Below are 27,582 nucleotides of genomic sequence, written 5' to 3'. Positions count from 1 at the left end.
GCCCAGAAAGCATGGGGAGAGGCGCCCGGGGGCTCCCAGCATTGAGTAGGAGAGGGTGCCAGGTCTCCGTGGTGCGGGGACCCGTCCCTCCCGGCCTCAGTCTCCCGGGGGTTCCGAGGGGGCGGGGCGGGGGTCGGGCGGTTCAGGGGCTCAGGAAGCCCGAGGCCTCAGGAATCCGGCGCGGCGCAGCCATATAAGGACATGTGCGCCCCGCGCCAATCAGCGGTGGGGGCGGGGCGCTGGGTCCGCGTCCCCTGTCCGCTCGCCCGCCAGCCCGGCCGTCGGTCCGTCCGTCCAGTCCCGCGGCGCCGCTCCCGCCAGCCATGAGCTCCACGCAGTTCAACAAGGGGCCTTCGTACGGGCTCTCGGCCGAGGTCAAGAACCGGGTGAGTGAGGCGAGCTCCCTCTCTGCCAGCCCAGCCCGTCACACCCTCCGCGGTTGCAGAACGGGCGCCCCGCTGGCCTCCCTGGGCATCGGGGGCGGCCCTCCTCCCCCGAAGTTCCGAGGGTGCCTCCGATGCTTCCTAAACTCTGGGGAAACAGTGAGGTCTGTGCTCTGGCACCCCACCCCCCAACATCTAGGAGCGGTTGGTTCCAACCCCTTACCCAGCCCTGCTCCCTCAGCCTCTACTCATCTGAAGCCCTCCGCCCACCGCTCTGAACCCCCCAGCCCTGGGCCCCTCTAGCGCTTCAAGGCCTGAGAAGGTCCTGAGGGAACCCCAGCGGCCCCTTTTCATCCCCTCCCCCACTTCTGCTTTTGGACCACTTAAAGCTTCGGGGAAGGAAGGGGGCGGGCCAGGTGTTTTTGAGAAGGGTGTGGCCCCCCAAAAGAATTTACCGACTTCTTACACCTGGGAGGTGGGGCACTGGGTGGGTGAGGGGAGTTGGAATCGAGAGGGCCTACCTTCCCCATTCTCTTTATCACCATCTGACACACTTAAAGAAATAGCGAAGAGGTCCACCAGTCCCCTGAATGTGACCCTAGCATGTGGGTTTTGTAACTTGAAAATGCGGGCTAGGGCGTGGGGGGGTGGGGCACACTTCTTTTTCAGAAAGTGCTTTTGGTTGCAGCCCTAGAGGGCAGAGACTTCTGCAAGGTAACACAGCAGGTTCAGCGCATCCAAGGAAACAGGAGCATAGAGTGATCTCTGCCCAGGAGGGCAGGGGGAGAGGTCCTAAGCCCAACACACAAGGGTTTTCCAGCTTAAGGGGAGTTTGTCATCTTTGTCCACCCCCTAGGCACACACTGTCACCAGGCACCTGGGAATGTGGCCCCAGGGAGGAGCCTGCCTGGGCACACTGGGGACACAGCCCTGCTGGCCCCCAGGTCGCTACTAGGTCAAGAGACCAGAGGGAGAATTTACACATCTCAACTCTGTGAGCTACTAGGAACCTCCCTCCAGCCCATTTGGGAAGCCCAGGGTCCGAGAATGGTCACCTGGCAAGCTCCCCATCGATTCTCCCTTGAACACACAATTCCACACTCCAGCAGTAATGCCTTGGTGGGTGCAGAGTGTTGATAGTCCCCACCCAGCCAAGACCCTCTAAGATTCCTGCTTAGCACATGGGGTTCAGAGACATCGCTCAGACGGCCCAGACCCACCTAGCAGATCAGAGGCAGGGTCAGGACTCGAACCCAGACCTGGCATAGGTAGTGGCCGATGGCCAGCAGTCCTCCTGGGCAGCCAGGCACCTCCCCCGAAGCAGCAGGAAGTGGGTTGAGGGCACAGCACCCCAGCGGGGTGGGGGCAGCTTCCTGCGATGGAGTGGGATGGAGGCAGGTCGTTACCTGCCCTGTGGGGGATGAGGTCAGAAGCTCCTTGTAACCAGCCCTCAGTCTGCAGGCCTGGAGAATGGGCGGGGCCCCCACCCCCACACCGGAGTCACCTCAGGGACCCACCTGAATTGGAAACCAGGTTCCTGTGGTTTCTAGACCGTCCACTTTGAGAGGAGGAAGACCCCCTGCCCCCTACCCCAGGCTTCAGTCCCACTGCTGGATGGCATACAGGCAGGCTGAGGTCCAGTGCATACCCTTGAGATCTCTGGCTGACTGGGGGGTCTGGACCGCTGGGAACAGCTGGTCCTGATTTAGCAGGGAGGCAGCAGCTGCATTCCTGGCAGTTTGCGGTGGGGAGGAATGCGCTGAAGGCCAGCTGGGCAGCAGGGTGGAAGGCGGCCTAGCGGGTGGGGCCGGGCCAGGCACCCCTGCCTGGGACCCTCCCTGGCCCCAGCCTCAGCGAGCTGTCGAGGATGAGGATGGGGCCCAGCTGGGCAGGCAGGCCAGAGGTCCAGACCAGCCTGTCTGCTTCAAGTTCAGCGACCCTAATAACACCCCCTCCTCCCCCACCACCCTTCTGCTGGGCGTGGGAACCAGAGACAGGAGAGGGAGGAGATCCCAGGAGGGAGTGGGCTAAACAGATCAGGTTCACAGGCCAGCCTCCTGCCTTTGTCTCCCCTGCACTCTGAGCAGCTCAGGCCTGATCCCATGTCTAGGGGTTTATATGCAGGAAGCAGGAAGTGGAGCCCAGGTCTGGAAAGCCTTAAGAAGACCATTCAAACATAGCTGGGAAGACAGAGGCATGAGGTGAAACCTGTTCATGGTCATTGAGGTGGGGGCTGCAAGGGCAACTCTGAGTCCTTGTCCCTAGGGGGTGTGGAGGAGAGTGCGTGGTGGGCACAGGGTGAGTAGAGGTGAAGAGGGGTCTGGGGTTGGGACTTCCCAGGTGGTGCTAGTGATAAAGAACCTGCCTGCCAATGCAAGAGACATAAAAGATGCAGGTTCGATCTCTGGGTTGGGAAGATCCCCTAGAGGAGAGCACTCCAGTATTCTTGCCTGGAGAATCCCGTGGACAGAGGAGCCTGGTGGGCTATGGTTCATGGGGTCGCAAAGAGTTGGACACAACTGAAGCGACTGAGCACACACGCACGGGGTCTGGGCAGAAGCCCACCCAGCTGGGCAGCCAGGTCCTCAGGTTTTTACCACCCCTCCAGGGAGCTGCCCTGGGGCTGTACACACACACCCTGTCCTATGCTGTGGGATGCTGCCCTGGGGGCAGCCAGTGCTGTATCTGTGGGCAGTGTGTGTTGATGGGGGAGGATGAGCCTCCTTACTGAGAGAGAGCCTGAGTTGGGTTATCTCTTGTCGCTTGTCATGAGCTTGGACCATCAGCTAGAAGATAGATCATACCCCAAAAGGTAAAAAAAGCTAGAAAGATAAAACAGGGGCTTCCTTGGTGGTCCTGTGACTAGGACTCCACACTCCCAGGGCAGGAGGCCTGGGTTCAGTTCCTGGTCAGGGAACTAGATTGCACATGGTGAAACTTCAGAGTCCGCATGCCACAACTAAAGATTGTGTATACCGCAACAGCCAAGCCAAATAAATATTGTTTTAAAAAGAAGATAATAAGGACTGGGGGTGGGGGATGCAGAGGGTCATCATAGCCAGGTGGTCAGGAAAGACCTTTCCAAGGGGTTAACCTTCTAGCTACAACTGGATTGAAAGGAGGGACCTGTGCAAACATGAGTCCAAAGTGGCAGCATATGCAAAGGCCCTGAGGTAGCCACTAGTGTGGCCAGTTCAAGGAGCAGAGAAAGGTTCAGTGGTTCCAAATTAAAGGTAGAATTATCATGTGACCAAACACTTCTACTCCCTGGTATGTACCCCAAAGAACTGAAAACAGGTGTTCAAATAAAATTTACAAATGGGTGTTTATAGCAGCTTGACTCACAAGAGCCAAAAGATGGAAGTGACCTAAATATCCATCAGCAGGTTAATGGATAAGGACAGTGTGGTCCCTCCACACACAGGAGCATCACTTAGTCAGAAAAAGGGGAGAAGGCCTTCCCTGGTGGCTCAGTGGTGACAAATCTGCCTACCAATGCAGGAGACACAGGTTTACTCCCTGATTTGGGAGGATCCCACATGCCATGAAGCAACTAAGCCTGTGCACCACAACTACTGAGCCTATGCTCTAGAGCCGAGGTGCTGCAACTACTGAAGCTCACTCACCCTAGAGCCCGTGCTCCACAAGAGAAGCCACTGCAATGAGAAGCCTACGCTGGCCATGACTAGAGAAAAGCAGGCACAGTAATGAAGATTCAGCACAGCCAAACAAATAAATAAATACAATTATATAAAAAGAGGAGTGGAGCCCTGACACTTGCTACGTATGGAGGGACCCTGAGAACACGATGCTCAGTGAGAGAAGCAGACACAGAAAGACACACAGGGTGTGACTCCACTGATGGGAAATATCCAGAACAGGCCGATCCACAGACACAGAGAGTGGGTTCCTGCTTGTCAGAGGCTGGGGAGGTGGAGGCGGGGAAAGCTAATAGGGAGGGGCTTACTTTTGAGGTGATGGAATGTTCTGGAACCAAATAGATGATGGTTGCACAACCTCATGAATGCACTGAATGTCACTGATTTATGAGCTTTCAAGTGGTACATGTTGTATGTTTCTCACCATAATTTTAAAAACAACAGAGAAAGGCCAGTATCTCTAGTGCTGGGAGACCAGGGAGGTGGTGGGCATGGAGGCAGATCCTTTAGGTGGAGGGTGGTGGCAGGGCCATGTTGGCTGCCCTGGGGGGTTAGCGCCATTGAAGGTAGATTAGCCCCAGTGTTTATCAGCGAGAGACTGGAGTTTATCTGTACTGATGGGAAAAGGGAAGAGTCTCCTCCAATGGTGTGGGAACCTCCTGACTACTCTTGTTTCTTCTTTCCGGAAACACTGGGTCTTGCCCCATGAGGAGCTCAAATGGGCTCACCCCAATCCTGTGCTCTCTACCCCTCCAGCTGCAGTCCAAATATGACCCTCAGAAGGAGGCGGAACTCCGAAGCTGGATTGAGGGACTCACTGGCCTCTCTGTTGGCCCAGACTTCCAGAAGGGTCTGAAGGATGGGATCATATTGTGCACGTGAGTGTGTGTGTCCACCGTGCTCATCACCCTGACTGCTATGCATGATGAGGTCATGCTGTGTGTGACTCCTGCTGCTGCTGCTTCTTTTTTTTTTTTTTTTTAATTTTTATTTATTTATTTGGCTGCTCTCGGTCTTAGTTGTAGCATGTGGGATCTAGCTCCCTGACCAGGGATCAAACCTGGGCCCCCTGCACTGGGAGCTCAGAGTCTTAGCCACTGGACCACCAGGGAATTCCCTCCTGCTGCTTCTTGATGAGTGGTCTTTCTTGCTCTTCTTTTGCCTGTGTTACTGCTTTGATCTCTAACAGGGAACATTCTCTTAGGAGAGCCTTAAGGTTTCTGGAGGCCTTTCTTTGCTGCCCCTAATTCAGCTGTGGTTCAAACATTCCATGGTTTGCACCTTAAAAATCTTCATGGAAATTCCCGGAATCACTGGATAGCTCAGTGGTTCTGAATTGCATTTCCAGCACTGGTTGGTGTCATTCTTTGGCATCTTTGTTTCTATGGTGGGTGCAGACTGGATTGTAATAGGGCCCAGAGAGAGGGTGGCCAGGAAGCCGTGAATGAGTCTTGGGTCTCTGAGGTTCCCCTACACTAATGGAGGTTCCCCTTTTCCCGCCACCCCATGTGTCCTCCTCAGACTCATGAATAAACTGCAGCCGGGCTCAATCCCTAAGATCAACCGCTCCATGCAGAACTGGCACCAGGTGAGAGACCAGGGGGAGAGAAGTGGAACCAGAATGGGGCTGGGGGTCCCTATCTGACAGGTGGGGCGACCAAGGCCCCTCACCATCCTTCTCTTGCCTCCTCCCAGCTAGAAAACCTCTCCAACTTCATCAAGGCCATGGTGAGCTACGGCATGAATCCTGTTGACCTGTTCGAGGCCAACGACCTGTTTGAAAGTGGGAACTTGACTCAGGTGCAGGTGTCTCTTCTTGCCCTGGCTGGGAAGGTGAGGCTCAGAGAGGATCAGCAACCTGCCCAAAGTCACACAGCAAGCCAGGCAGAGATTTTTCAGATGCTCTTCATTCATTCATTTTACAAAGATTTCTGAGCACTCATGAGGTGCCCAGCACTTTGAATTCAAGGGTGACCAAGGCAGACACAGTCTACCCGTTTATGCACAGGCAACGAATGAACCTATTTTTTAAAAAATTTATGTGTTAGAGCACTTTTAGGTTCACAACAAAATGGAGTGGAAAGTACAGAGACCTCCCATGGTCCCACTCCTGCACAGGCTCCCCCACTTCTCATGCAGTCAGTGATACTCCACAGGCACCTTGTTACAAGAGTTCACATTAGGGTTTGCTCTTATATCATTGCTTTACAAATTATAAATTGGGAGAAGCCCCTTGAAAGAGAAGAAAGCATGATGCTGACATCTAGGGTCTAAAACTGAGACCAGGGCAGGCTGGAACAGCGTTTCAAGCGGAGGGAACAGCGAGCTTCTGCCATGGGAACGAGGGGGGGTTTGTGTCAGGTGATTGTGTTTTGAACCCCCCGTGGCTGCTGTGTGGGCAGTGAGGCCGGGAGACCAGTGAGGAGTAGGGGACAGGTGCGGGGGAGAGATGGTGGCTGGGGCTGGGTAGGAAGTGATGGAAGGTGAGAGAGATGGGAGGTGAGGATGCCCCCCACAATTCTTGGCCTGTGCAGCTGGAAGGGTGGGGCTGCTGTTGCCTGGGGAGGGAAAGCCAGGGGTCAGGGAAAGCCGTTGAGTCCACAGTGCTGGGTGGATGGTACAAGGCCAAGTTGCAGCTGGATCACCAGTCCTCCTCTGGACTGGGACCTGGCTGCCCCAATCGTGACACTCCTTCCCCACTTTCTCCCCAGGCCAAGACAAAGGGGCTGCAGAGTGGTGTGGACATTGGCGTCAAATACTCAGAGAAGCAGGAGCGAAACTTTGATGATGCTACCATGAAGGCGGGCCAGTGCGTCATTGGGCTCCAGGTGGGCACCTGGCTGCTCCAGCATCGGGAAGCATAGGTGGTGGGCTTCTGGTGGCTCCTCAGTTTGGGGGCAGGGTCTGGAGGCTTTGTGGGGGCAGCCTGACCTTTCCTGCCTCCCTGCAGATGGGCACCAACAAATGTGCCAGCCAGTCTGGCATGACAGCTTACGGCACCAGACGGCATCTGTACGACCCCAAAAACCATATCCTGCCCCCCATGGACCACTCGACCATCAGCCTCCAGATGGGCACAAACAAGTGTGCCAGCCAGGTGGGCCGCCCCAGTTCCCCTAGACCCCCTGCCCTGACTCTGCCTCAGCTTGCTGGGTGTCCCCAGGGAAGTTACTGCCCAGCTCTGTGTCTCGGTTTCCCTCAAAGTTGGATGCCCAGAGGCCCATCCAACTCTGATATTTTTAGATCCTGCAGTCATCACTTTTCCTGTTAGGTATCAGTGTGATGCTTTTGGAGCATTCAGGTCCGCGTCAGGCCTGAGCACCAGCCTGGGGAGCTTCCTGGCTGGCAGGGAGTCTGGACCCAAATGTCAGATCAACTCAACACAGAGTCAGAAAAGAGCGGGTTCTGAGCAGGGCTAGGAAGGATCTGTACAAAAGGAATGTCCACTGTGAGTGCACACAGGGAGGCGGGAAAAGGTGTGGGAACCCGCGGGAAGTTCTCCTCTGGGGGTTCTGTTTCTCCTCTTCCCTCCCTGATTCCTCTTCTCTCTCTTCAGGTGGGCATGACGGCTCCAGGGACTCGGCGGCACATTTACGACACAAAGCTGGGGACAGACAAATGTGATAATTCCTCCATGTCCCTGCAGATGGGCTACACACAGGGTGCCAACCAGAGTGGTCAGGTCTTTGGCCTGGGCCGGCAGATATACGACCCCAAGTACTGCCCTCAAGGCCCAGCGGCCGACGGGGCTCCAGCAGGTGCTGGAGATGGCCCAGGCCCAGGGGAGCCCTCAGAGTGCCCTCCCTACTACCAGGAGGAGGCAGGCTACTGAGACACTCGTGCGTGCCATCTCCCCACATCATTGCCTCATCTGGGTTTTTGGGTCTTTCTGTGTTTTTTGTCTTGTTTTTCTACATGTCTGAATGCTGCCAGTTGAGACTCTGGGGGAAAGGGGTGAAGGCCATATCCAGATGCATGTGGGGTGGGGGGTCCCCACCAGGGCAGCTCCAGGCATCAGGTTTCCCAGCAGACTTTAGGCCAAGCTGTTAGGGGGAGGAAGAAACCCAGGCAAGGAGGGGAACTGGCCCCAAGTGGTTTCCGGTTACGTCTTCCCTGCTTCTCTTTTCTCTGCCGATCAGTTTGTGGTTTCTGTACCCACAGAAGTTTCAGGCAGTTTTAATGAAATGAAAATACTTCTTGTTCAGGGGAATGGTGGCAGGGGGTGGGGGGAGGTGATGCTGAGAGAAGGTCAGGCCACAGTCCCAAAATATTTTAGGCCTCATGGATTTCCCTAGGACTCTCAGATCACCAATCCTGGGCCCTCCCAGGGGCCCAGTGGGGACACTGAGGCCCAGGCAGGACAGTGGAGTTCTGAGTGCTTGAGACAAAGCCAGCCCCCCCCCCCCCACACTTGTCCCCACTCCCCCACCAAGTACTGCACAGGGACCCCCACCCAGAGGCCCCCACAGGGACCAGCCCCTGCCCAGGAGCCCTAGGACCAAGAAATAATGTGAAAATACCAACTGTGGACCAAAGTAAATAAAACCTCTTTTTGGAAATGGTGTTGGAGCTGGTGTCCAATACAACCTGGGGGTGGTGCCTGGCTTGGATTCCCTCTGCGGCCTCCAGGGTGGGGCAAAGGACAAATCTCTTGAGTGGGTCCTCAGGACTGCAGCTTCATCCAGCCTGCAGGCCTTAGTGCGTTTACTCCTCACAGAGTTCTATCCTGACAAACTCCTCTTCATCCTCAAAGCCCCATCAGCAACAACCCCTTTCTGGACCCTTTCCCACCCTTCCCAGCACCTTCAAAGCTGTGGATTCACACACTTGTTTCATTTTCATTATGATCTTGTGAAATATATCCAATTTCCTAGAGGGGGGAACTTCAGGAGGTTTTCTTCAAAATCGGGGTGACCATTATGACCCCGGATTCTAATCTTAGAATGTTGAGGGCCACCTCCCCCTCTGCCATAGCCTGGCCCACTGTAGGGACCGAGGAATGTTTGTGGAATGAATTAATGAACAAATGATTCTAGTCAAACTCCCCTTTTCTGGATCGATAAATAGAGTCCCAGGGTACCAGGGCGAGTTTGGTTAGGACTGGGGCCCCCTCTGGCGAAAGAGGGGAGAAAGAGATCTCCTGAGACCCTGAGCTGCAGTATTGCAGGCGATTATGCAACGTGGGAAGAACCTAGCGATTTTGTCCCAAGGACAGCCAATGCGAGTTCATCCGGGGGCCCCTCCTCCTCCCGGTGATGCAGCAAGAGAAGAGCGATCCCTTTAAGAAACCCGGCTCGGCGCGGCTTCGCTGTGACACCGCCTCCCGCGTTAGCGCGCGCGGCTCCAGCTGGCCAGGTCTTTGAGTGGCGCATACAGAAGCCAATGGAAGTGGATGGGGCGGGGCTATGGCCGAGACCAGAGGCCGCAGGCCCCGGATGCCGGGTACTAACCGCAGCAGGGGCGCCTCGCCAGCAGCCAGGGCTCCTCTTAAAGGAGCCGCTCTCCCCGGCCGCTGTGGAGGGTCGGGAAGGTTGAGAGAGCTGGGGGTGGAATGGTGAGACGGTCCTGAGAGGGTGCGGGGGTGCGGATGGGTAGAAAGGAGGCGGATTCCGTGGGAATTAAAGGGTGTGGCCCGAATCTAGACTCACTCACTTTCACTCCCTGGCCGGGGAGCGTTTGAATCTGCAGAATTGACCAATAATGCTCCAAGGGGAGCTTGGGCAATAGACTCACCTACCTGCAGCCGCTTTCCCAGTTGATACGCCGCTAAGCTCTCTCCCCCATTTTACCAATAGAAAAACTGAGGCCGCTCCCCGCCCCCCGATCCTATTTGTAAATGAGTTCTGAAGTGGGGGTCAGGGGTCCTGGACCCATTCCCTGTTCTTCTGGCGGCCTCAGTTTCTCCCTGTGCACGATGATGAAGTAGGCCAGGCTGGACTCCAAGCAAGGGACATGATAAATAATAGCTGCTTCCAGAAGCGCCCCTGCTTCTTACTCATTTTCTGGATCTTGGGGTTCTTCTGAACGAAGAATAGTACGTGAGGGGTGGGCAGAGCTGGAGCCCCCTTCCAGCTGGGTGACTCGCCTCTCTGGTGGCCTGGGATAGCCCTTCTTCCAGAGAGCGGTATAAAATACTCCTAGCTATCATTATGGGAGGAGAGAGGAGGGAAAGGGAATCCTTGCCTGGGTTAAGGATGAGGTTAGGGGACAGGACCTGGAAGACCCCCCAACCCCCACCCCTAGGAAGGCTTAGGGTGGAGCCTCTTAATGAAAGAGTTAAGCCTAGGCTCCGCCCCCTGCAGGACAAATTCCTCGCCTTTGGGACCCCAGCTGCTCCTCTGGAGGAAGAGACAGATCTCGCAACCAATCAGATATGAGGAAGGATTCGGGCAGGTCTCCCGTTGGCTTACTCCACCCCTCCGGAGAATAGAGCCCCTTTAATAAGCACCTACTGTTTTCTTGGCTCCAAGCAGAGCTTCCGAGAATGCTGAGCAATGAAATAGATGATGAGGTTCAGAGAGGGACAGAGAGTTGCCCGCAACCACACAGTACGTCCTCAGCTTGACCCCTCCGTCCTGTCTCCTGTCCATTTCCACCATGGCTTTCTGGACACAGCTGATGCTGCTGCTTTGGAAGAATTTCTTGTATCGCAGGAGGCAGCCGGTAAAGTCCAGTCGGGTGGGCCAGGGGTGGGGCGACCCACAGTCCCCCATAGGCCGCCACTCCCCAAGCCTATTCTGCCCCCGCAGATCCAACTTTTGGTGGAGTTGTTGTGGCCGCTCTTTCTCTTCTTCATCCTGGTGGCCGTTCGCCATTCCCACCCCCCACTCGAGCAGCATGAATGTAAGCCCCCCAGCGTCCAGAGCTTTGGGGTTAGGATTAGCAGTGGTCACTCTATGCACAGGGGCCCCAGTAAGAACCCGGAGCACAGACCGGATGCTCGAATAATGGCTGAGAAGGGCACTCTGTCACTGGGGGTGGGGACTCAGCAAGAACCCCACGCCTGGTGTCCCTGCAGGTCATTTTCCCAACAAGCCGCTGCCCTCAGCGGGCACCATCCCTTGGCTCCAGGGCCTCATCTGCAACGTGAACAATACCTGCTTCCCGTGGCAAACTCCTGGCGAAGAGCCTGGCGTCCTCAGCAACTTCAAGGACTCCCTGTAAACCAGTGGGAGCAGCGGGACAGGGGTGGGCAGCTTCACCTAGCCTCCGCCTCCAGCCTTCTCTCTGTATCCAGGGTTTCCCGGCTCCTGGCAGATGCTCGCACTGTCCTGGGGGGCCCCAGTGCCCATAGGATGCTGGTTAGCCTGAGAAAGCTGATACCCATTCTGAAGGCTGCACACACAGCCCGAGCAAGTGAGAAGGCAGGCCTGTGGTAGGCGGGGCTGGGCTCTGCACCTCCACCTGATGGCACAGCTTGGAGTGGGATAAGTGGGACATGGCTCTGGCTAACCTTGGCCTCACCCTGGGCTTCTGTGCTTTACTCCCTCAGCCTTTCCCTGGCCCAGTGAGCAGCCCAAGGAGGGATTGTCCCTGGCCACTCAGCTTCTGGGAACACTGCTGCAAGGGGTGAGGTGGGGACAAGGCAAGATCTGGGACCCTGATCTCACCGAGTCTCACCCTGCCCCTTTCGGGGGCCAGCTTCCAGGCCTTTGCCTGGGCCTTGCCTGGAGTGATATTCCTTCGATTCCAGCCCTGAGACCTTGAACAAGCTCAAGTGCCTCTTTGAGCCTTAGTTTCTCTGTTTGTAAAATGAGGCTATCATAGCATGGACCCTCTGGGAACTTGGAACCTGAGTAAGACATCCGCAAACCTCATTGTCATCTTGTCATTTTTCTTCCCAGGAATCCCTGGGCTCTGTGCTGGGCCACGCCCAGGAGTCCGTGGGCAGCCTTGTGGAGACTGCAGAGGACATGGCCCAGGAGGTAAAGAGGACAGTGCAGTCTCAGCCCCTGCCACGAAATTAGAGGGGTGGGCTGCAGGAAGGGGAGAGGACAGAGCAACCCTGGGCACCTGTCCTCAGTAGTTGTGTGGGGGTGCTGGGGCAGAAAGAGAGGGCAAGGGTGCTCCTGGTGGAGGGCCCTGCCCTAGTTATGGCTTGGTGGTGGGGTCATGCGGAAGGGAAGCCTGCCCAGCCCTCTGGTGATCCCCTCCTCCAGCTCCTGGAGCTTCCCAGCCTGGGAGAGCTGTGGGCCCTGCTACAGAGACCCCATGGGCCAGGTGGTCCCCTGGAGGCGGTGGCAGAAGCCCTCTGCAGTGCCAGGGGGCCCAGGAAACCAGGCGGGCCCTCCCTCAACTGGTATGAGGCCAATGACCTGAAGGAGCTGGTGGGGCAGGAGCCAGTGCAGACCCTGTGGGACAACAGCCTGAGTGAGTGACCAACCCGGTTTCCACCCCTCTCCCTGGGGAAGCAGGGCCAGGACATGGGCACAGGGCCTCATGGTGCCCCCACCCTGGCCCTAGGCCCCACCTGCACTGAGCTGATGGGGGCCCTGGACACCCACCCCCTGTCCCGCCTGCTCTGGAGGCGCCTGAAGCCGCTGGTCCTGGGGAAAGTACTGTTCACGCCTGACACACCCTTCACCCGGCAGATCATGGCCCAGGTGACAGTGCGAGGGGCCCTCAGTCCCAGCCTCTGCCGAGGGGGAGAGAGCCAGGCCACAGGAGAGCCCTGAGTCCCGAGACTGGCTGCCCCTGGGCAGGAAGCGGGGTTTGAAATGCAGGGATTTCCAGATTTCAGACAGTGCTCAGAGGTGCAGGATAGAGCATAGGGCAGAAGGCAAGAGGGATGGGCAGGGGGCTTCACTAGAGGGAAGGGTCATGAACAGCTACGGCTGGTGTGGACCTCAGCACCCACCTCTTGCAGGTCAACCGAACTTTCCAGGAGCTGGCGCTGTTGAAGGACATCCAGGAGGTGTGGGGGCTGTTGGGACCCCAGCTCTTCAACTTCCTGAACGATAGTGCCAATGTCGCCATGCTACAGGTGCGGCCAGGACGGGAGTGGGAGAGCAGTGTGGGGGGCGGGGGTGTGTGGCAGTAGGGTCACCCCTGCTGAGGATTTGGGAGAAGGGCAGGGACTTCCAGGCAAGGGTGTGGAGGTGGGGAATGGTATCCACGGTGAGCTCAGGCCGCTCACTGGGATGGGAAGAGGGGTGACAGGCCCTGAACGTCCAATGCAGACCCCACCTTCCCCGACACCCGAACAGAGACTCCTGCAGATCCAGGACAAGGGAAGGAGGCAGCCAAGACCCGGAGGTGGGGCCAGAGTGGAAGCTTTTCGTGCCTTTCTGAATCCCCGCAGCGGTGGCTACAACTGGCAGAAAGCCCACGCTGATGTGGGACACCTGGCAGTCACACTGGGCCGTGTGATGGAGGTGAGGGACCGTCCACCTGGGAAAACGTCTCCGAGGGGAGAGGCGGCCCTGCTGAGGGCTTCCAAGGAGGAAGCGCGGCTCCGCCTTCAGGTCCAGGGGAGGACCCTGGGGCCTCGAACTCACGCCCAGGTTCCTCCGCAGTGCATGACTCTAGACAAGCTGGAGGCCGCCCCTTCAGAGGCCGCCCTGGTGGAGCGGGCCCTGAAGCTGCTCTCCGAGCACCGTTTCTGGGCTGGCATCGTCTTCCTGGGGCCCGAGGACTCCCCGGACCTCGCGCAGTCCCCAGGCCATGGCCACGTGCGCATCAAGATCCGCATGGATATCGATGATGTCGCAAGAACCGATAAGATCAAGGATAGGTGGGGGTCCTTGTGGGGCGGAAGCAGAGCGGGGGTGCTAGGTACCATGCCACCTATCAGAGATCTTGGTAGGTGGGGCCCAAATCCTTAGACCAGTAGGGATCCATGATGGGCGGGGTTTATAGTGTGATGGGCACGGCCAAGGGCTTGGTGGGTGGGGGTCAATGCCTTGGCTTCTCGGATAAGATTAAAGCACTTGGCAGGTGGGTCTAGGTAGTTTGTACACAGGTGAGGGCGGAGCTAAAGTTGTGATGGGCAGGTCCCAGCTACTCCCATACTTTCAGGTTTTGGGACCCCGGTCCGGCCGCTGATCCCCTGACGGACCTGCGCTACGTGTGGGGTGGCTTCGTGTACCTGCAAGACCTGCTGGAGCGCGCAGCCGTGCGCGTACTCACAGGCACCACCCCCCATGCCGGCCTCTACCTACAGCAGATGCCCTACCCCTGCTACGTGGACGATGCGTGAGCACTCTTTCCTCACTTCTCCCGGATGCCAGATCCTGGGTCTCAGGGTGGGGGCCTGGGTGCCATCTGGAATATTCACGAAGTCAAGGCTGAGAACTACGGTTCAGAGGGACCACTCCCCGTGATCTTGTAGCTGGAGGAGCCGGGATCCTTCAGGGTCTGGGGTCTCTGGATACAGGGAGAACGTAACCTAACAGCACCATCAGGAGTCCGAGAACAATGGAGGGCGAATGTCCTCGCCGCACCTTGGGGTCCCAGGGCGGGAACTGTCGTGTCAGATGGGGGCAGCGCGGGGGTCTTTGGCGTCCACCACAGCTGCCCACTGCCCCAGGTTCCTGCGCGTGCTGAGCCGGTCACTGCCACTTTTCCTGACACTGGCTTGGATCTACTCTGTGGCGTTGACGGTAAAGGCCGTGGTGCGTGAGAAGGAAACTCGGCTGCGCTACACGATGCGCGCCATGGGGCTCAGCGCCACTGCGCTCTGGCTGGGCTGGTTCCTCAGCTGCCTCGGGCCCTTCCTCCTCAGCACCGCGCTGCTTGTGCTGGTGCTCAAGGTGCGTGCACCCCTGCCTTGCCGACTTGGGACTGGTGCGTGTGTACGGGGAGGTAACGGGCATGGGGCGCCTCGCGGGGTTGCGCGTCCCTGGGCGAATCCGCGCGCTCCCTCCAGCTCCCTCGTCCTTCTGCAGTTCGGGGACATCCTCCCCTACAGCCACCCGGGGGTGCTGTTCCTGTTCTTGGCGGCTTTCGCTGTGGCCACGGTGGTCCAGAGTTTCTTGCTGAGCGCCTTTTTCTCCCGCGCGAACTTGGCAGCCGCCTGCGGGGGTCTTGCCTACTTCGTACTCTATCTGCCCTACGTCCTGTGCGTGGCCTGGAGGGACCAGCTGCCTATGGGCGGCCGCGTGGCCGCGGTGAGAGCCGAGCCGTGTGGGTGCAGGGGTGCCTCACCTTCAGCTGCCCTTGTTTGCTGACCTACCTACCTGCCGCTACCCGCCCCCACCCATAGAGCCTTCTGTCGCCGGTGGCCTTCGGTTTTGGCTGTGAGAGCCTGGCGCTGCTGGAGGAGCAGGGCGAGGGCGCACAGTGGCACAACTTGGGCACTGGGCCTACAGCAGATGTCTTCAGCTTGGCCCAGGTCTCGGGCCTTCTGTTGCTCGATGCTACTCTCTATGGCCTTGCCATTTGGTACCTGGAGGCGGTGTGCCCAGGTGGGCCATAGGAGACGCAGGGGAGACTGGGCTGAGGGCGGGTGCCTTCAGGGTGGGGCTGAGGGGGCCTGGAATACAGGTGAAAGGGTGGGTCTTCCTGGCACCTGTGCACTGGTGGCTGCGTTTGAGGGATGGCCTGGGGCGGGCAGGCAGGTGGGCAGGGCTTCCTGGTTACCCCTTACCGGGATCCCTGCATCCCAGGTGGGCACACTCCAGGGGGGAGTGCCTCAGGGGTAACTGAGCACCACTCCCCACAGGCGAGTACGGGATCCCCGAACCGTGGAACTTTCCCTTTCGGAGGAGCTACTGGTTTGGGTCTCAGACCCCCAAGTGTCCTTCCCCAGTTCTGACGGCGCAGGACCCCAAGGGTAAAGCCTGACAAACGTTAGCTGTCACTTCCCTATCTGGATTCTCAGCCTCCACAAAACCCAGGTCCCCATGGATCCCAATCCTCTGGATGTTCCCAGGTCCTGAGGCTCCCCTAACTCCCACAGACCCCAGCCCCACAAGTCCCTGACTCCACGGACCAGCTTGAACAGTCCCCAGGCTTCTGGGGGCGCCCATAACTGAGTCTGCCCTCGTTCCTCAGTGCTGGTGGAGGAGGCGCCCCCCGGCCTTATTCCGGGGGTCTCCATACGTGGCCTGGAAAAGCGCTTTCCTGGCAGCTCGCAGCCGGCGCTGTGCGGACTCAGCCTGGACTTCTACCAGGGCCACATTACCGCCTTCCTGGGCCACAATGGGGCTGGTAAAACGACCACAATGTGAGCAGCCATCACTTCTTTCCCCCCACAGCTCCCCTCCCCTCCCCTCCAGCTCCTCTTCTTGGGTCTCAACTTGCACACTTGTTCAAGGGAAAGGACATCTGGGGTCAGAAGGTCCCTATCTGTATAGTGAGGGGGGACCCTGATGCCCCCCCTACAGTCCCCCAGCCCCAGTTCCCTTTGGACCTCCCCCTTAGTTCACTTTGGATCCACAATAGACAGGTGATGAATATTTTCTCTGAGCTTCGTCTTCCCTCCCCTGTAAAATGGGAACATATTACCCCTTTGATCTGGGCATACAGTAGGTGCCCTATAAATGCTGGTGCCTCTGCTCTGGGAGCCTGAGCTTCCCCTCTGAAGCTGCCCTGAGACCCCTGCACCTGCAGGTCCATCCTGAGTGGCCTCTTTCCACCCACGGCTGGTTCCGCCTCTGTCCTGGGCCACGACGTCCGGACCAGCATGGCAGCCATCCGGCCCTGCCTGGGTGTCTGCCCACAGTACAACGTGCTCTTTGACCTGTGCGTCTCCATGGGCCTGGGGCATGGCAGTGGGTGTGCTGGGTGCTCTCTGGGGCCTTGCCTGCCATGGTAACGCCCCCACTGTCTTTTGTACACGGCCTCAGGCTGACTGTGGATGAGCACGTCTGGTTCTATGGGCGGTTGAAGGGTCTGAGCGCAGCTGCTGTGGGTCCCGAGCAGGACCGGCTGCTGCAGGACATGGGGCTGATCCCCAAAAGACATGCACAGACTCATCACCTGTCAGGTGAGCCCAGACCTAGGGGAGCCTCCAGGTCTGCGGAGATGAGGCTGGGGGGTGGTGCTGGGACTTTATATTGAGGACTGTGGGGTGCCAGAGGAGATGGGCAGACCTGGGGACCCAGGAGGAATCAGGCACTGTGGTCCAGGTGGGTAGGGAAAGGTGCAGAGAGAAGGGAGGCAGACCTGCCCAAGACTGTGGAGATCTTGACCCCTGTCCCAACCCAGGCGGGATGCAGCGGAAGCTCTCGGTGGCCATTGCCTTTGTGGGTGGCTCCCAAGTTGTTATCCTGGATGAGCCCACAGCTGGTGTGGACCCCACTTCCCGTCGAGGCATCTGGGAGCTGCTGCTCAAATATCGTGAAGGTAAGAACTAGGAGTGGCCTGAGATTTCCCTGGATGCTGATTGAAAGGCCAGAAGATCTTTCTGACAAAGAGGTGATGGAAGATGGGGTTTTAAGGGATAAGTAGTTCTTGCCTGGAGAATCCCAGGGACAGGGGAGCCTGGTGGGCTGCCGTCTATGGGGTCGCACAGAGTTGGACACGACTGAAGCGACTTAGCAGCAGCAGCAGGCATTTACTGCATGGGGCAGGGACCGCAGCTTGGGCAGCCTGGTGACATGTGTGGGTTGGGTCCCCTGCCTAGGTCGCACACTGATCCTCTCCACCCACCACCTGGATGAGGCGGAGCTGTTGGGAGACAGGGTGGCGGTAATGGCAGGGGGCCGCCTGTGCTGCTGTGGCTCTCCTCTTTTCCTGCGACGTCACTTGGGCTCCGGATACTACCTGACATTGGCCAAGGGCCCCCCGCCTCTGGCAACCAGCAAAAAGGTAAGGGCTGGAACTGACCTCCAACCCCAGTTCTTAAGACTCCATCCAGGCGTGATGGCCATGGCAGCTGATGCTCCTCTGCCCCCAGGGTGAAATTGGCTTGAAGAACAGCATGGATGCTGGGCAGAAAAGGGAGCCAGGCAGCCAGGCCAGCTCTGCCGGTGAGGGCGGGGGTGGGAGAGCCTGAGTGAGGGGCTGTGGATGGGGCTGGGAGAGCCAGAGGGAGGGGCCAGTGGGGGGCAGTGACTTGGTTCAGGGCAACAGGCCTGACGACCCCAGGCTTGACCCCTGATCTGACCCCTGAGCTGAGTTGACACACCTACTTCTGACCCAGAGTGGGCTCTGGCCCTGGCCCCAGGTCAAGTCCTGCCATTGGGTGACCTCCTCTGCCCTCAGGAACCGGTCCCTTGTGGGTCACCCAAGCCCCTTCCCCAAGGGAGTAGGGCAGGAGCCAGGGCAACATGGGACCCCAGGGCCCCTGACGTGCCTGCCGCCCGCCCAGGTGCAGCCCAGCTGTGGGCCATGGTGCAGCACCACGTGCCCGGCGCACAGTTGGTCAAGGATCTGCCACATGAGCTGGTGCTGGCGCTGCCCTACACGGGTGCTCTGGATGGCAGCTTCGCTGAGCTCTTCCATGATCTGGACCAGCGGCTGGGGGAGCTGGGGCTGGCTGGCTATGGGATCTCCGACACCAGCCTGGAGGAGGTGTGGCTGCTAGATGAGTTTGGGGGCAGGAGGAGGGCTGCCTGGAGGAGGTGGTGCCTAGAAGGATGAAGAAGAGTCTGCTGTGGACACTTGGGCATCCCAGGGAGGAGGCAGGGCCCACGTGGAGGCCTGGAGGCTCAGAGGCCCTCAGGGAGGCTTGGGGACCCCCAGTGTTTGAGGGATATGTGGCCCTTGAGTCCCCCTCCCTCTTGTGTGTCCCCAGGCTCTATCTGAGCCCCCTGCTTTGTCTTCCCAGATCTTCTTGAAGGTGATGGAGGATTGTGCTGTGGACGCAGGCCCAGAGGGTACGCCTGTAGGCCTCTGTCCTGTCCCCTCACCCTGGTCCAGAGTCCAACCTGACTTTAGACCAAGTCTCCACTCTCGGCTAACATGACCCAACCTACAGCCCTGACCTCCACCCTGATTCCTGACCCCTCCTTTGTGAGCCTTGACACTGGCCCAGACCCCAGGCCAAACACTAAGCCTGACCCCAACGCTGGTGACTTTGCAGATGGTAGGCCCAGGCAGGGCCGATGGTTGGGTATTGCTCATCCCGACGTGACTAGGCAGCTCCCGGTTCTGCCAGAGGAGATAGCCCTGGAGAATGGGGGACTGGGTGAGTTGTCCCTGCCCCACCCTGTGGCCCCTCCTGGTCCCCAGGGCCGAGCACTGACCCTCCCATCCTCCACAGTTGGCTCTGTCCCTGAGACACAGGCACTACAGGGCTCTGGGCCGGCCACCGCAGGCCGTGTACACAGCTGGGCGCTCACCTGCCAGCAGCTCCGGGCCTTACTTCTCAAGCGTTTCCTGCTTGCCCGTCGCAGCCGCCGTGGCCTGTTTGCTCAGGTGAGGGGCCACCTACTGGGGGGCTGTGGGGGAAGCCCCTCGGTGTCTGTTTTCCACTCTACAACCTAATTCAGCCCCATAAGCCCAGGTGTATGCCCCACTCTGGACACTTTTACTGAGAGCACTGGGGAGCCATGGATGGTTCTAGAGCGAGATCAGGGCAGGCTGCAGGTGAGCCTGGCAGCCGATGGGCGGGAAGCTGATGAGCTGGCCCTTCAGATTGTGCTACCTGCCCTCTTCGTGGGCCTGGCGCTGGTGTTCAGCCTCATTGCACCCCCGTTTGGTTACTACCCGGCTCTGCAGCTGAGCCCCAGCATGTATGGCTCCCAGGTGTCCTTCTTCAGGTAGGTGCAGAGGAGAGGGGCCTGGCTGGGGGGTGGTGCCCAGGGGCCTGTGGGCACAGCCCTGACCCTACACCCACTATACACAGTGATGACACTCCAGGGGACCCTGAACATGCTCGCCTACTCGAGGCCCTGCTGGAGGAGGCCGGACTGGAGGAGCCTTACCTGAAAAGTAACTCCAGCAGGTGAGGGCCCTCCAGCCTGGGCCTGGCTCCTCTCTGGCCTCTGTTTCCCTGTCTGGGCTCTGGAGCATCCCCTATGCCTGGTTGGGAGCAGGGTGCCTCCAGTCCCACCCCCACCCTGCTCCTACCCCCACAGGGCACCAGCGTGCGCACGGCCTGCCCTCTGCCACTTCTCGGTGCCTGATGTCCCTGCGGACGTGGCTGAGGTCTTGGCCAGTGGCAACTGGACCCCAGAGTCTCCATCCCCCGCCTGCCAGTGCAGCCGGCCTGGTGCCCGCCGCCTGCTGCCTGACTGCCCTGCCACGGCCAGTGGCCCCCCGCCACCCCAGGCGCCAACCAGCTCTGGTGAAGTGGTCCAGAACTTAACGGGCCGAAACCTGTCTGACTTCCTGGTCAAGACCTACCCACGCCTGGTGCGCCAAGGGTGAGCACCACCCTGGACTTGGCATGGCAAGCTGTAGCAGGGGTCCAGTGGGGAGGATGTAGTCTAGTCCTGGGAGGGGTTGGGGGGATGCCCAGGCTGGGGCTCTGGGCTGGGGCCTGCTGGGGGCCCTCTGTGCCTTTCTTTTAATTTGTCTCACTCAACTCACTAGCATCTTTGTCTCTGATCCACTCACCTCTCTGTCTGTGTCTGTCTCTCTCACAGCCTGAAGACCAAGAAATGGGTGAACGAGGTCAGGTGAGGAGGGTCCCTTGCATGGGTTCCTTTCCTGTGCCCTCTGCCTGCCTGCTGCCCCATCCTCCCAACCTTCAGGTATCTCCCACCTCCACTGCCCCTCAGGTATGGGGGCTTCTCCCTGGGGGGCCGAGACCCAGGCCTTCCCTCGGGCTTGGAGGTGGGCCGCTCTGTGGAGGAGCTGCGGGCACTGCTGAACCCCACACCAGGCAAGGCGCTTGACCACCTCCTGAACAACCTCACAGCATGGGCTGTTGATCTGGACACTCAGGATGGCCTCAAGGTGGTAACTGGCGGTGGCTGGCTGGCACTGTGGTGGGGGAGGTCTGATCCCAGCTTACTGACCCCTTGGCCCCAATTCCATCACAGATCTGGTTTAACAACAAGGGCTGGCACGCCATGGTGGCCTTTGTAAACCGAGCCAACAACGCTCTCCTACGTGCCCACCTGCCACCAGGCCCCTCCCACCACACCCACAGCATCACCACGCTCAATCACCCGCTGAACCTCACCAAGGAGCAGTTGTCTGAGGCTGTGCTGTGAGTCCCCCTACCCCGTGTGTCCTGCCGCCTTGTGAGTTGCTCTGCCTTGTGTGCCACTCCACCTTGTGTGTTCCCCTGTCCCATGTATCCCCCCACCCCGGTTGGTCTCTCTGTTGTTTCTGGTGGTGGAAGCTGAAGTTACGCTCTGCCACACTCTTGCTGTGTAAACAGAGAACAAGATCTTTCCCTCTCCACCCCTTAGGCCAGGGTAATGGGGCATCATCAGGCTTCATGGGCTGCAGTCTCCCCCAGCTGCCTGCACGTCCTTGTCACATCAACTTCTATCCTACTGGAGACCTGGACGATCTCTCCCTAACAGTTCAAAATGGCTCACAACATTCCCCACCAGCTGTGTCTAGCCCTGGGGACCTCAGTCCCATCAGTGGTGAGCACAGCTCCTCTCTGAGCAGCTCATGCCCCTTCACTCCCAGGATGGCCTCCTCGGTGGACGTGCTTGTCTCCATCTGCGTGGTCTTCGCCATGTCCTTTGTCCCGGCCAGCTTCATCCTTGTCCTCATTGACGAGCGTGTCACCCGAGCCAAACACCTGCAGTGCATGGGGGGCCTGCCCCCCACTCTCTACTGGCTTGGCAACTTTCTCTGGGACATGGTGCGCAGACTGCCTGGAGGGGTGGGGACCCTGCCATCACTTGCCACTGCCTCTTCTGGCCCTTTCTGGTCAGGAACTTGTCTAGGATGGCACCACTGAAGTCTTGGGGATGATGGAGACCTCATCCTATTATCCAAAGCACGGGGAGGTTGGGGTGGGACACAATGCCAAGGATGCCTGTGGGCTTCCCGGGTAGCTCAGCATACTGAAGGTGTGACCACCATCTCCAATGCAGTGTAACTACTTGGTGTCAGCGTGCATCGTGGTGCTCATCTTTTTGGCCTTCCAGCAGAGGGCGTATGTGGCCCCTGCCAACCTGCCTGCCCTCCTGCTGTTGCTACTACTGTATGGGTGAGGTTCCCAGCCCCTCCAGGACTTGTTCTCCCTCGACTCTGTTGAGGGAGCTGGGACTCTATAGCAGCTCCTAAGGAGAGGATATGGAGATCTGAGAGGACCCCAAGTGTGATTTTATTCAGGGATATGCCAAGGAGGCCTTAAAAGCTCATCTTGATCTGACCATGTTACAGAGGTCTCCAGCACCGTTTAGGATGGGAGATCTATATTCTTCTCAGGGCTGCTCAGCCTGTCTGGCAATAACAGTGTCTCCTGTTCCCCCTCAGCTGGTCCATCACGCCGCTCATGTACCCATCCTCCTTCTTCTTCTCTGTGCCCAGCACAGCCTATGTTGTGCTCACCTGCATCAATCTCTTCATTGGTATCAATGGCAGCATGGCCACCTTCGTGCTCGAGCTCTTCTCTGATCAGGTGGGACCCAAAAGGCTGGTCCTTGGGTTGGGGTCAGACTGGGCCTCAGCCTTGGCTTCTGACCCACCTCCTTCTTAATTTGCCCCTGAGCAGAAGTTGCAGAAGGTGAGCCGGATCCTGAAACAGGTCTTCCTTATCTTTCCTCACTTCTGCTTGGGCCGGGGCCTCATCGATATGGTGCGGAACCAGGCCATGGCTGATGCCTTTGAGCGCTTGGGTGAGAACTTCTCTCCAGGAGGGGAAATGCCAGACAAGAGTCAATCCTACAGTGCAGAGACAAACAGCAGCCCCTAGGAAGAGAACTTGAGGTCTTAGATGACCTGGAAGGGTGGGTAGGCAAAGTTAAAAGTGCAGCAAAGCAGCCATAAAAGTTAATTCCATCTTGGTCATGTCACAAGAGGTCTAAGGCACTAAATAAAGGAGATGGCAATGCCACTGTTTTCCATGCCAATTAGACCCTAGTTGAGTGTCTATTCAGCTTGGTGCTTTCCCTTAAGAACCCAAGGTGACCTGAATGGGGAGAGACCCAGTAACCAAGACCCTAAAATGACTCTATCCCTCCTTATGTCCCCACAGGAGAGGGGCATTTCCAGTCGCCCCTGCGTTGGGAGGTGGTCGGCAAGAACCTCTTGGCCATGTTCATACAGGGGCCAGTCTTCCTCCTCTTTACATTGCTGCTTCAGCACCACAACCGCCTCCTACCACAGTCAGTGGGAACCAGGGAGGGTGGCAGGGCCTGGAGTCTTGCTCTCGGCCCACTCATCTCTCTGTCCTCAGACCCAAGCTGAGGCCGTTACCTGCCCTGGGAGAGGAGGATGAGGATGTGGCCCATGAGCGGGAACGGGTAGTACAAGGGGCCACCCAGGGGGATGTGTTGGTACTGAGGGACCTGACCAAGGTGGGTGTGGGTTGGGGGGCCTCCACTGCTGGGTTGGGGAGCCTCCACTGGCCCACCCACCTTTCTCATAGACTTCCATCCTCTCAGGTGTACCCTGGGCAGAGGACACCAGCGGTTGACCGCCTGTGCCTGGGGATCCCCCCTGGTGAGGTAAGTCCAGGTGATGCAAGGGTGAGAGGCTGTCCTATTGTACGCCCACTGGTCTTTACCATGTTTGTGCCTACCTCTCCCTATAGAACACCTACTCTGTGTCTGTTGTCCTATACTGAGTACCTACTGGCTGTCAGTATTTGAGCTCCTATTTAGAGCCAACAAATATGAAGCTCCTACTGCATGGTTACATTTATTGATCCTGACTGTGCAATAGGATTAACAAGATCTTAGTGAGGATAAATTTATTATTGAGCACCTACTGGGCTCCCATACATGTGCCAGTTACTATGTGCACCTACTATATGTTAGGATTTATTGAATACCAACTGTATACAGTAAAGCTTGTTGAACCCCTCCACCATTGTGTGTACCAAAAGTATATTGAATGCCACCTTTGTGATGATCAACTTTTATCAAACACCAACATTTATTGAGTTCATACTGTATATGTATCAAGCACTTGCTCACAACCAATATTTAGTAGGCACCTGCTCTGTACCCATGCACATTCAAGCAACTACTTTGTGCAAACTTGTCTGCTGTGGTACATTTCCTGGCCACCTACTAGGGGCTAGCACACACCTGTGGACACTTGTGGTGTGTTGGCATAAATTGCCATCACTCTTTAGCAAATGCCTACTGTGTTCAGTCAGCCTTTCCATCTTGGGTTGACTGTGTGCCCAGCATGAATTCTCACCAGGTGCTCTTGCTGTCAGTACCCACTGCATGGCAGAAAACATTCAGCCAACTCCTGCCTTAATATTTATGGAGCACTGACTGCGAGTGACCTTTATAGAACATCTACTGTGTCCATTGATTAAATACATGCTGTGTGTCATCTCGGAGAAGGCAATGGCACCCCACTCCAGTACTCTCGCCTGGAAAATCCCATGGATGGAGGAGCCTGGTGGGCTGCAGTCCATGGGGTCGCTAAGAGTCGGACACGACTGAGCGTCTTCACTTTCACTTTTCACTTTCATGCATTGGAGAGGGAAATGGCAACCCACTCCAGTGTTCTTGCCTTGAGAATCCCAGGAATGGTGGAGCCTGGTGGGCTGCCATCTATGGGGTTGCACAGAGTTGGACACGACTGAAGTGACTTAGCAGCAGCAGCAGTGTGTCATCTAGCATTTCTGCTGTGTGACAGCTTGTGCCTACTCACACACCCCAGTATCTGCCCAGGGATCCCCTTGCCCACAGCCCTCCCAGTGGAAGCTGAGAAACCTGTCCCAGAAGTCAGAGATGCTGAGACAATTGTCTGGGCTTCTATGAGTGCCCTCTTTGGGTGTACCTGCAGTGTTTTGGGCTGCTGGGCGTGAACGGAGCAGGGAAAACATCCACATTCCGCATGGTGACTGGGGACATGCTGCCCAGTGGGGGCGAGGCCATTCTGGAAGGCCACAGGTGAGGGGCTCCTGGGCTCTTGTTCCTCCCCACCTTCCCCTGCCCTCACATGTATGGACAGAATCGGCCTGGCCTTGAGTCCCCCTGCAATGGACCCAGCCCTGAGTTACCTCCTGTCCTTTATCAGGGTGGGTGAGCCCCACGGCCCCTGCTTGCCCCTCGCATGGCCAGGGCCAGCCAGTGCCCTGAGTTCCCTGTCCCCCATTCCCCATCCCCAGCGTGGCCCAGGAACCGGCCGCAGCTCACCGCCGCATGGGCTACTGCCCTCAGTCGGATGCCATCTTCGAGCTGCTGACTGGTCGTGAGCACCTGGAGCTGTATGCACGCCTGCGAGGAGTCCCCGAAGCCCAAGTTGCCCAGGTGACCGTTCTCCCCATTAACCCCTCCGGTCCCCACCCCAGTCTCTCCCTTGGACCACAGTCTCTGCTGCTCTAGGTCCCCCGACCTTAGGTCCTCTCGCCCTGCCCCTGCTCCCTGAGCGCCTACACACTCATTGGGTCCACCCCTACACCCCCAGCCCTTCCCACCGTCCTCAGGCTGCACTCGCCCCCTCCTTGCTTAGGGGCCCGCCCCTTCTCTCCTAGACCTTCCTGGCTGTGGCCCCGCCTACTTTCACCTCCAGGTTAGGGCTTCGCTTCCTGCCACCTAGCCAGGCCCTGCCTCTCTCTCGATCTGGCCCCGCCTCCAGTTGCAGCCCCGCCCCTACTGGCTCTGGCCCCACCCTCTTTAGTTACCTTCCCTCGATATCCTTGGGCTTCCCTGGTGGCTCGCTCAGTCGGTTAAGAATCCGCCTGCAATGCAGGAGATCCGGGTTCAATCCCTGTGTCAGGAAGATCCCCGGAGAAGGAAATGGCATCCCACTCCAGTATTCTTGCCTGGGAAATCCCATCGACAGAGGAGCCTGGCGGACTCTAATCCATGGAGTCACAAAGAGTCCACCACTGAGTGACTAAACCGCCACCATATCCCCTCCCTAGCCCCTCCCACTCACCCTGCACCCCAATCTCACTCTGCCCTTCCCACTCCATCCTGCCATAGACAGCAAGCTACGGCCTGGCACGCCTGGGCCTCCCTCAGTATGCTGACCAGCCCGCGGGCACCTACAGTGGTGGCAACAAGCGGAAGCTGGCAACAGCCGTGGCTCTGGTGGGGGACCCGGCTTTAGTCTTTCTGGTATGTGTGTGTGGATGGGAGGGCAGGGTAGGGGGGAAGGGGCCACATTTAAGCATGTTCCTGCTCTGCGCCCAGGACGAGCCGACCACTGGCATGGACCCTGCTGCCCGGCGGTTCCTCTGGAACAGTCTTCTGGCAGTGGTGCGGGAGGGCCGCTCCGTGGTACTCACCTCACACAGGTGGGCCTGGGGAACAGAGCAGTCTGGGACTGACAGGAAATGTCCAGAGCACAGGGTGGCCTAGAGCTGCAGGCTGAGGGTCCCTGGGAAGGGCAGCCCAGAGCCAAGCGCCGTGGGTCCAGGCCTGGTTCGAACTCATGTCACCGGGCTCCCACAGCATGGAGGAGTGCGAGGCGCTCTGCACGCGCCTGGCCATCATGGTGAATGGGCGGTTCCGCTGCCTGGGCAGTGCACAGCACCTCAAGGGCAGGTAAGCCGGGCAAGGCCTCAGGGCCTGGATGCGGGCAGATCAGGGTGGGGGTGTAGGAGGGCCTGGAGGGGACATCAGGTGGGGCCAGTTTGGGTTCTAACCAGGGAACAGGCAAGGATCATGGACTGTCCAGGAGAGGGGACAAGGCTGGACTGAGATGGGGAGGAGGTCTGATGGGTGAAGATGTGTCCATGGGCAGAGGCCAAAGAGGGTCCGGCAAGTGGGTATGACCTGGTTATTGCAGTGGGGCATAGCATTGCGTGGGTGGGACTGGGGAACAGCAGGGTTAGAGACCAGATGAGCATGTAGCCGGGGCTAGGAGCAGAGGTTGGGGTCAGGTTGGCCTGGGGGTCTAGAGGAAGATGGTATGGGCGGGTTCATTAGCTATGGTCTACCCCACCCCACCCCAGATTCGGAGGTGGCCATACACTGACCCTGAGGGTGCCCTTGTCGAGATCCAAGTCGGCGGCCGACTTTGTGGCCCAGGCGTTGCCGGGAGCTGAGCTGAGGGAGGCACATGGTGGCCGCCTGCGCTTCCAGCTGCTGCCAGGAGGGCGCTGCACCTTGGCGCTCGTCTTTGGATTGCTGGCGGCATGTGGCGCAGAGCATGGCGTGGAGGACTTCTCTGTGAGCCAGACCACGCTGGAGGAGGTGACTGCCGCGCCAGGACGGGGCTGGGGGTAAAGATGGGGTTGGGGGCTAGGCCCTCAAGCTGACCTCCCCTCCTGTTTCCCTGGGCCATCCACCCCTAGGTATTCTTATACTTCTCCAAGGATCAGGGCAAAGAGGAAGATGAGAAGGAGACAGAAGTGGGGGCTGACCCTGTGCCAGGCCCGCAGCACCCCAAACTCATAACCCAGTTCCTCGATGACCACAGCATGGCTGAGACGGTCCTCTGAGCCTCCTCTTCTGTGGAGCTGGGGGGACCAAAGTAGGGCAGAGAGGCTGAAGCCTGACCCAGACTCCAGAGGCCCTGGAGGAAATAAAGGGAAGCTGTGGTGTGAAGCACCGTGTCCCTGTGTCCCTGTGTCAGGTTGCATATTCATCCCAAAATGGCTCTGT

The 27,582-nt window shown here is 58.3% G+C and overlaps 2 protein-coding genes across 6 annotated transcripts; both read left to right on the top strand.

Annotated features, from left to right (window-relative positions):
- On the top strand, nt 239-8,604 carry CNN2 (calponin 2). Its single transcript, XM_018050480.1, has 7 exons — nt 239-386; nt 4,799-4,920; nt 5,564-5,630; nt 5,738-5,875; nt 6,754-6,870; nt 6,993-7,139; nt 7,599-8,604. Exons 1-7 carry the CDS (start codon nt 324-326, stop codon nt 7,872-7,874), a joined length of 930 nt encoding a protein of 309 aa, XP_017905969.1. The 5' UTR covers nt 239-323; the 3' UTR covers nt 7,875-8,604.
- ABCA7 (ATP binding cassette subfamily A member 7) lies at nt 9,390-27,533 on the top strand. Of its 5 annotated transcripts, XM_018050473.1 has the most exons (46): nt 10,546-10,705; nt 10,792-10,885; nt 11,061-11,202; nt 11,280-11,398; nt 11,535-11,611; nt 11,887-11,967; nt 12,202-12,412; nt 12,506-12,645; nt 12,909-13,025; nt 13,249-13,416; nt 13,558-13,775; nt 14,060-14,236; nt 14,571-14,793; nt 14,929-15,150; nt 15,246-15,447; nt 15,705-15,815; nt 16,037-16,208; nt 16,595-16,726; nt 16,831-16,970; nt 17,192-17,329; nt 17,610-17,794; nt 17,883-17,955; nt 18,297-18,499; nt 18,756-18,804; nt 19,011-19,115; nt 19,191-19,345; nt 19,565-19,689; nt 19,776-19,874; nt 20,008-20,295; nt 20,518-20,550; nt 20,653-20,830; nt 20,917-21,086; nt 21,521-21,698; nt 21,934-22,049; nt 22,319-22,463; nt 22,557-22,680; nt 23,040-23,169; nt 23,241-23,361; nt 23,449-23,511; nt 24,812-24,918; nt 25,137-25,278; nt 25,957-26,091; nt 26,167-26,270; nt 26,428-26,520; nt 26,931-27,171; nt 27,273-27,533. In XM_018050473.1, the coding sequence occupies exons 1-46, from the start codon at nt 10,640-10,642 to the stop codon at nt 27,417-27,419; spliced, it is 6,459 nt and encodes a 2,152-aa protein (XP_017905962.1). In that variant the 5' UTR covers nt 10,546-10,639; the 3' UTR covers nt 27,420-27,533. The 5 variants fall into 5 exon arrangements, with proteins under 5 accessions (XP_017905961.1, XP_017905962.1, XP_017905960.1 ...); XM_018050472.1 differs by lacking the exon at nt 10,792-10,885 and adding an exon at nt 9,390-9,596 and having other exon boundaries at nt 10,516-10,705; nt 23,241-23,511; XM_018050471.1 differs by having other exon boundaries at nt 23,241-23,511.

The sequence above is a fragment of the Capra hircus genome, chromosome 7 (assembly GCF_001704415.2).
Source record: "Capra hircus breed San Clemente chromosome 7, ASM170441v1, whole genome shotgun sequence".
In the NCBI taxonomy this organism is placed as follows: domain Eukaryota; kingdom Metazoa; phylum Chordata; class Mammalia; order Artiodactyla; family Bovidae; genus Capra; species Capra hircus.
This window is presented reverse-complemented; position numbering and strand designations above follow the sequence as displayed.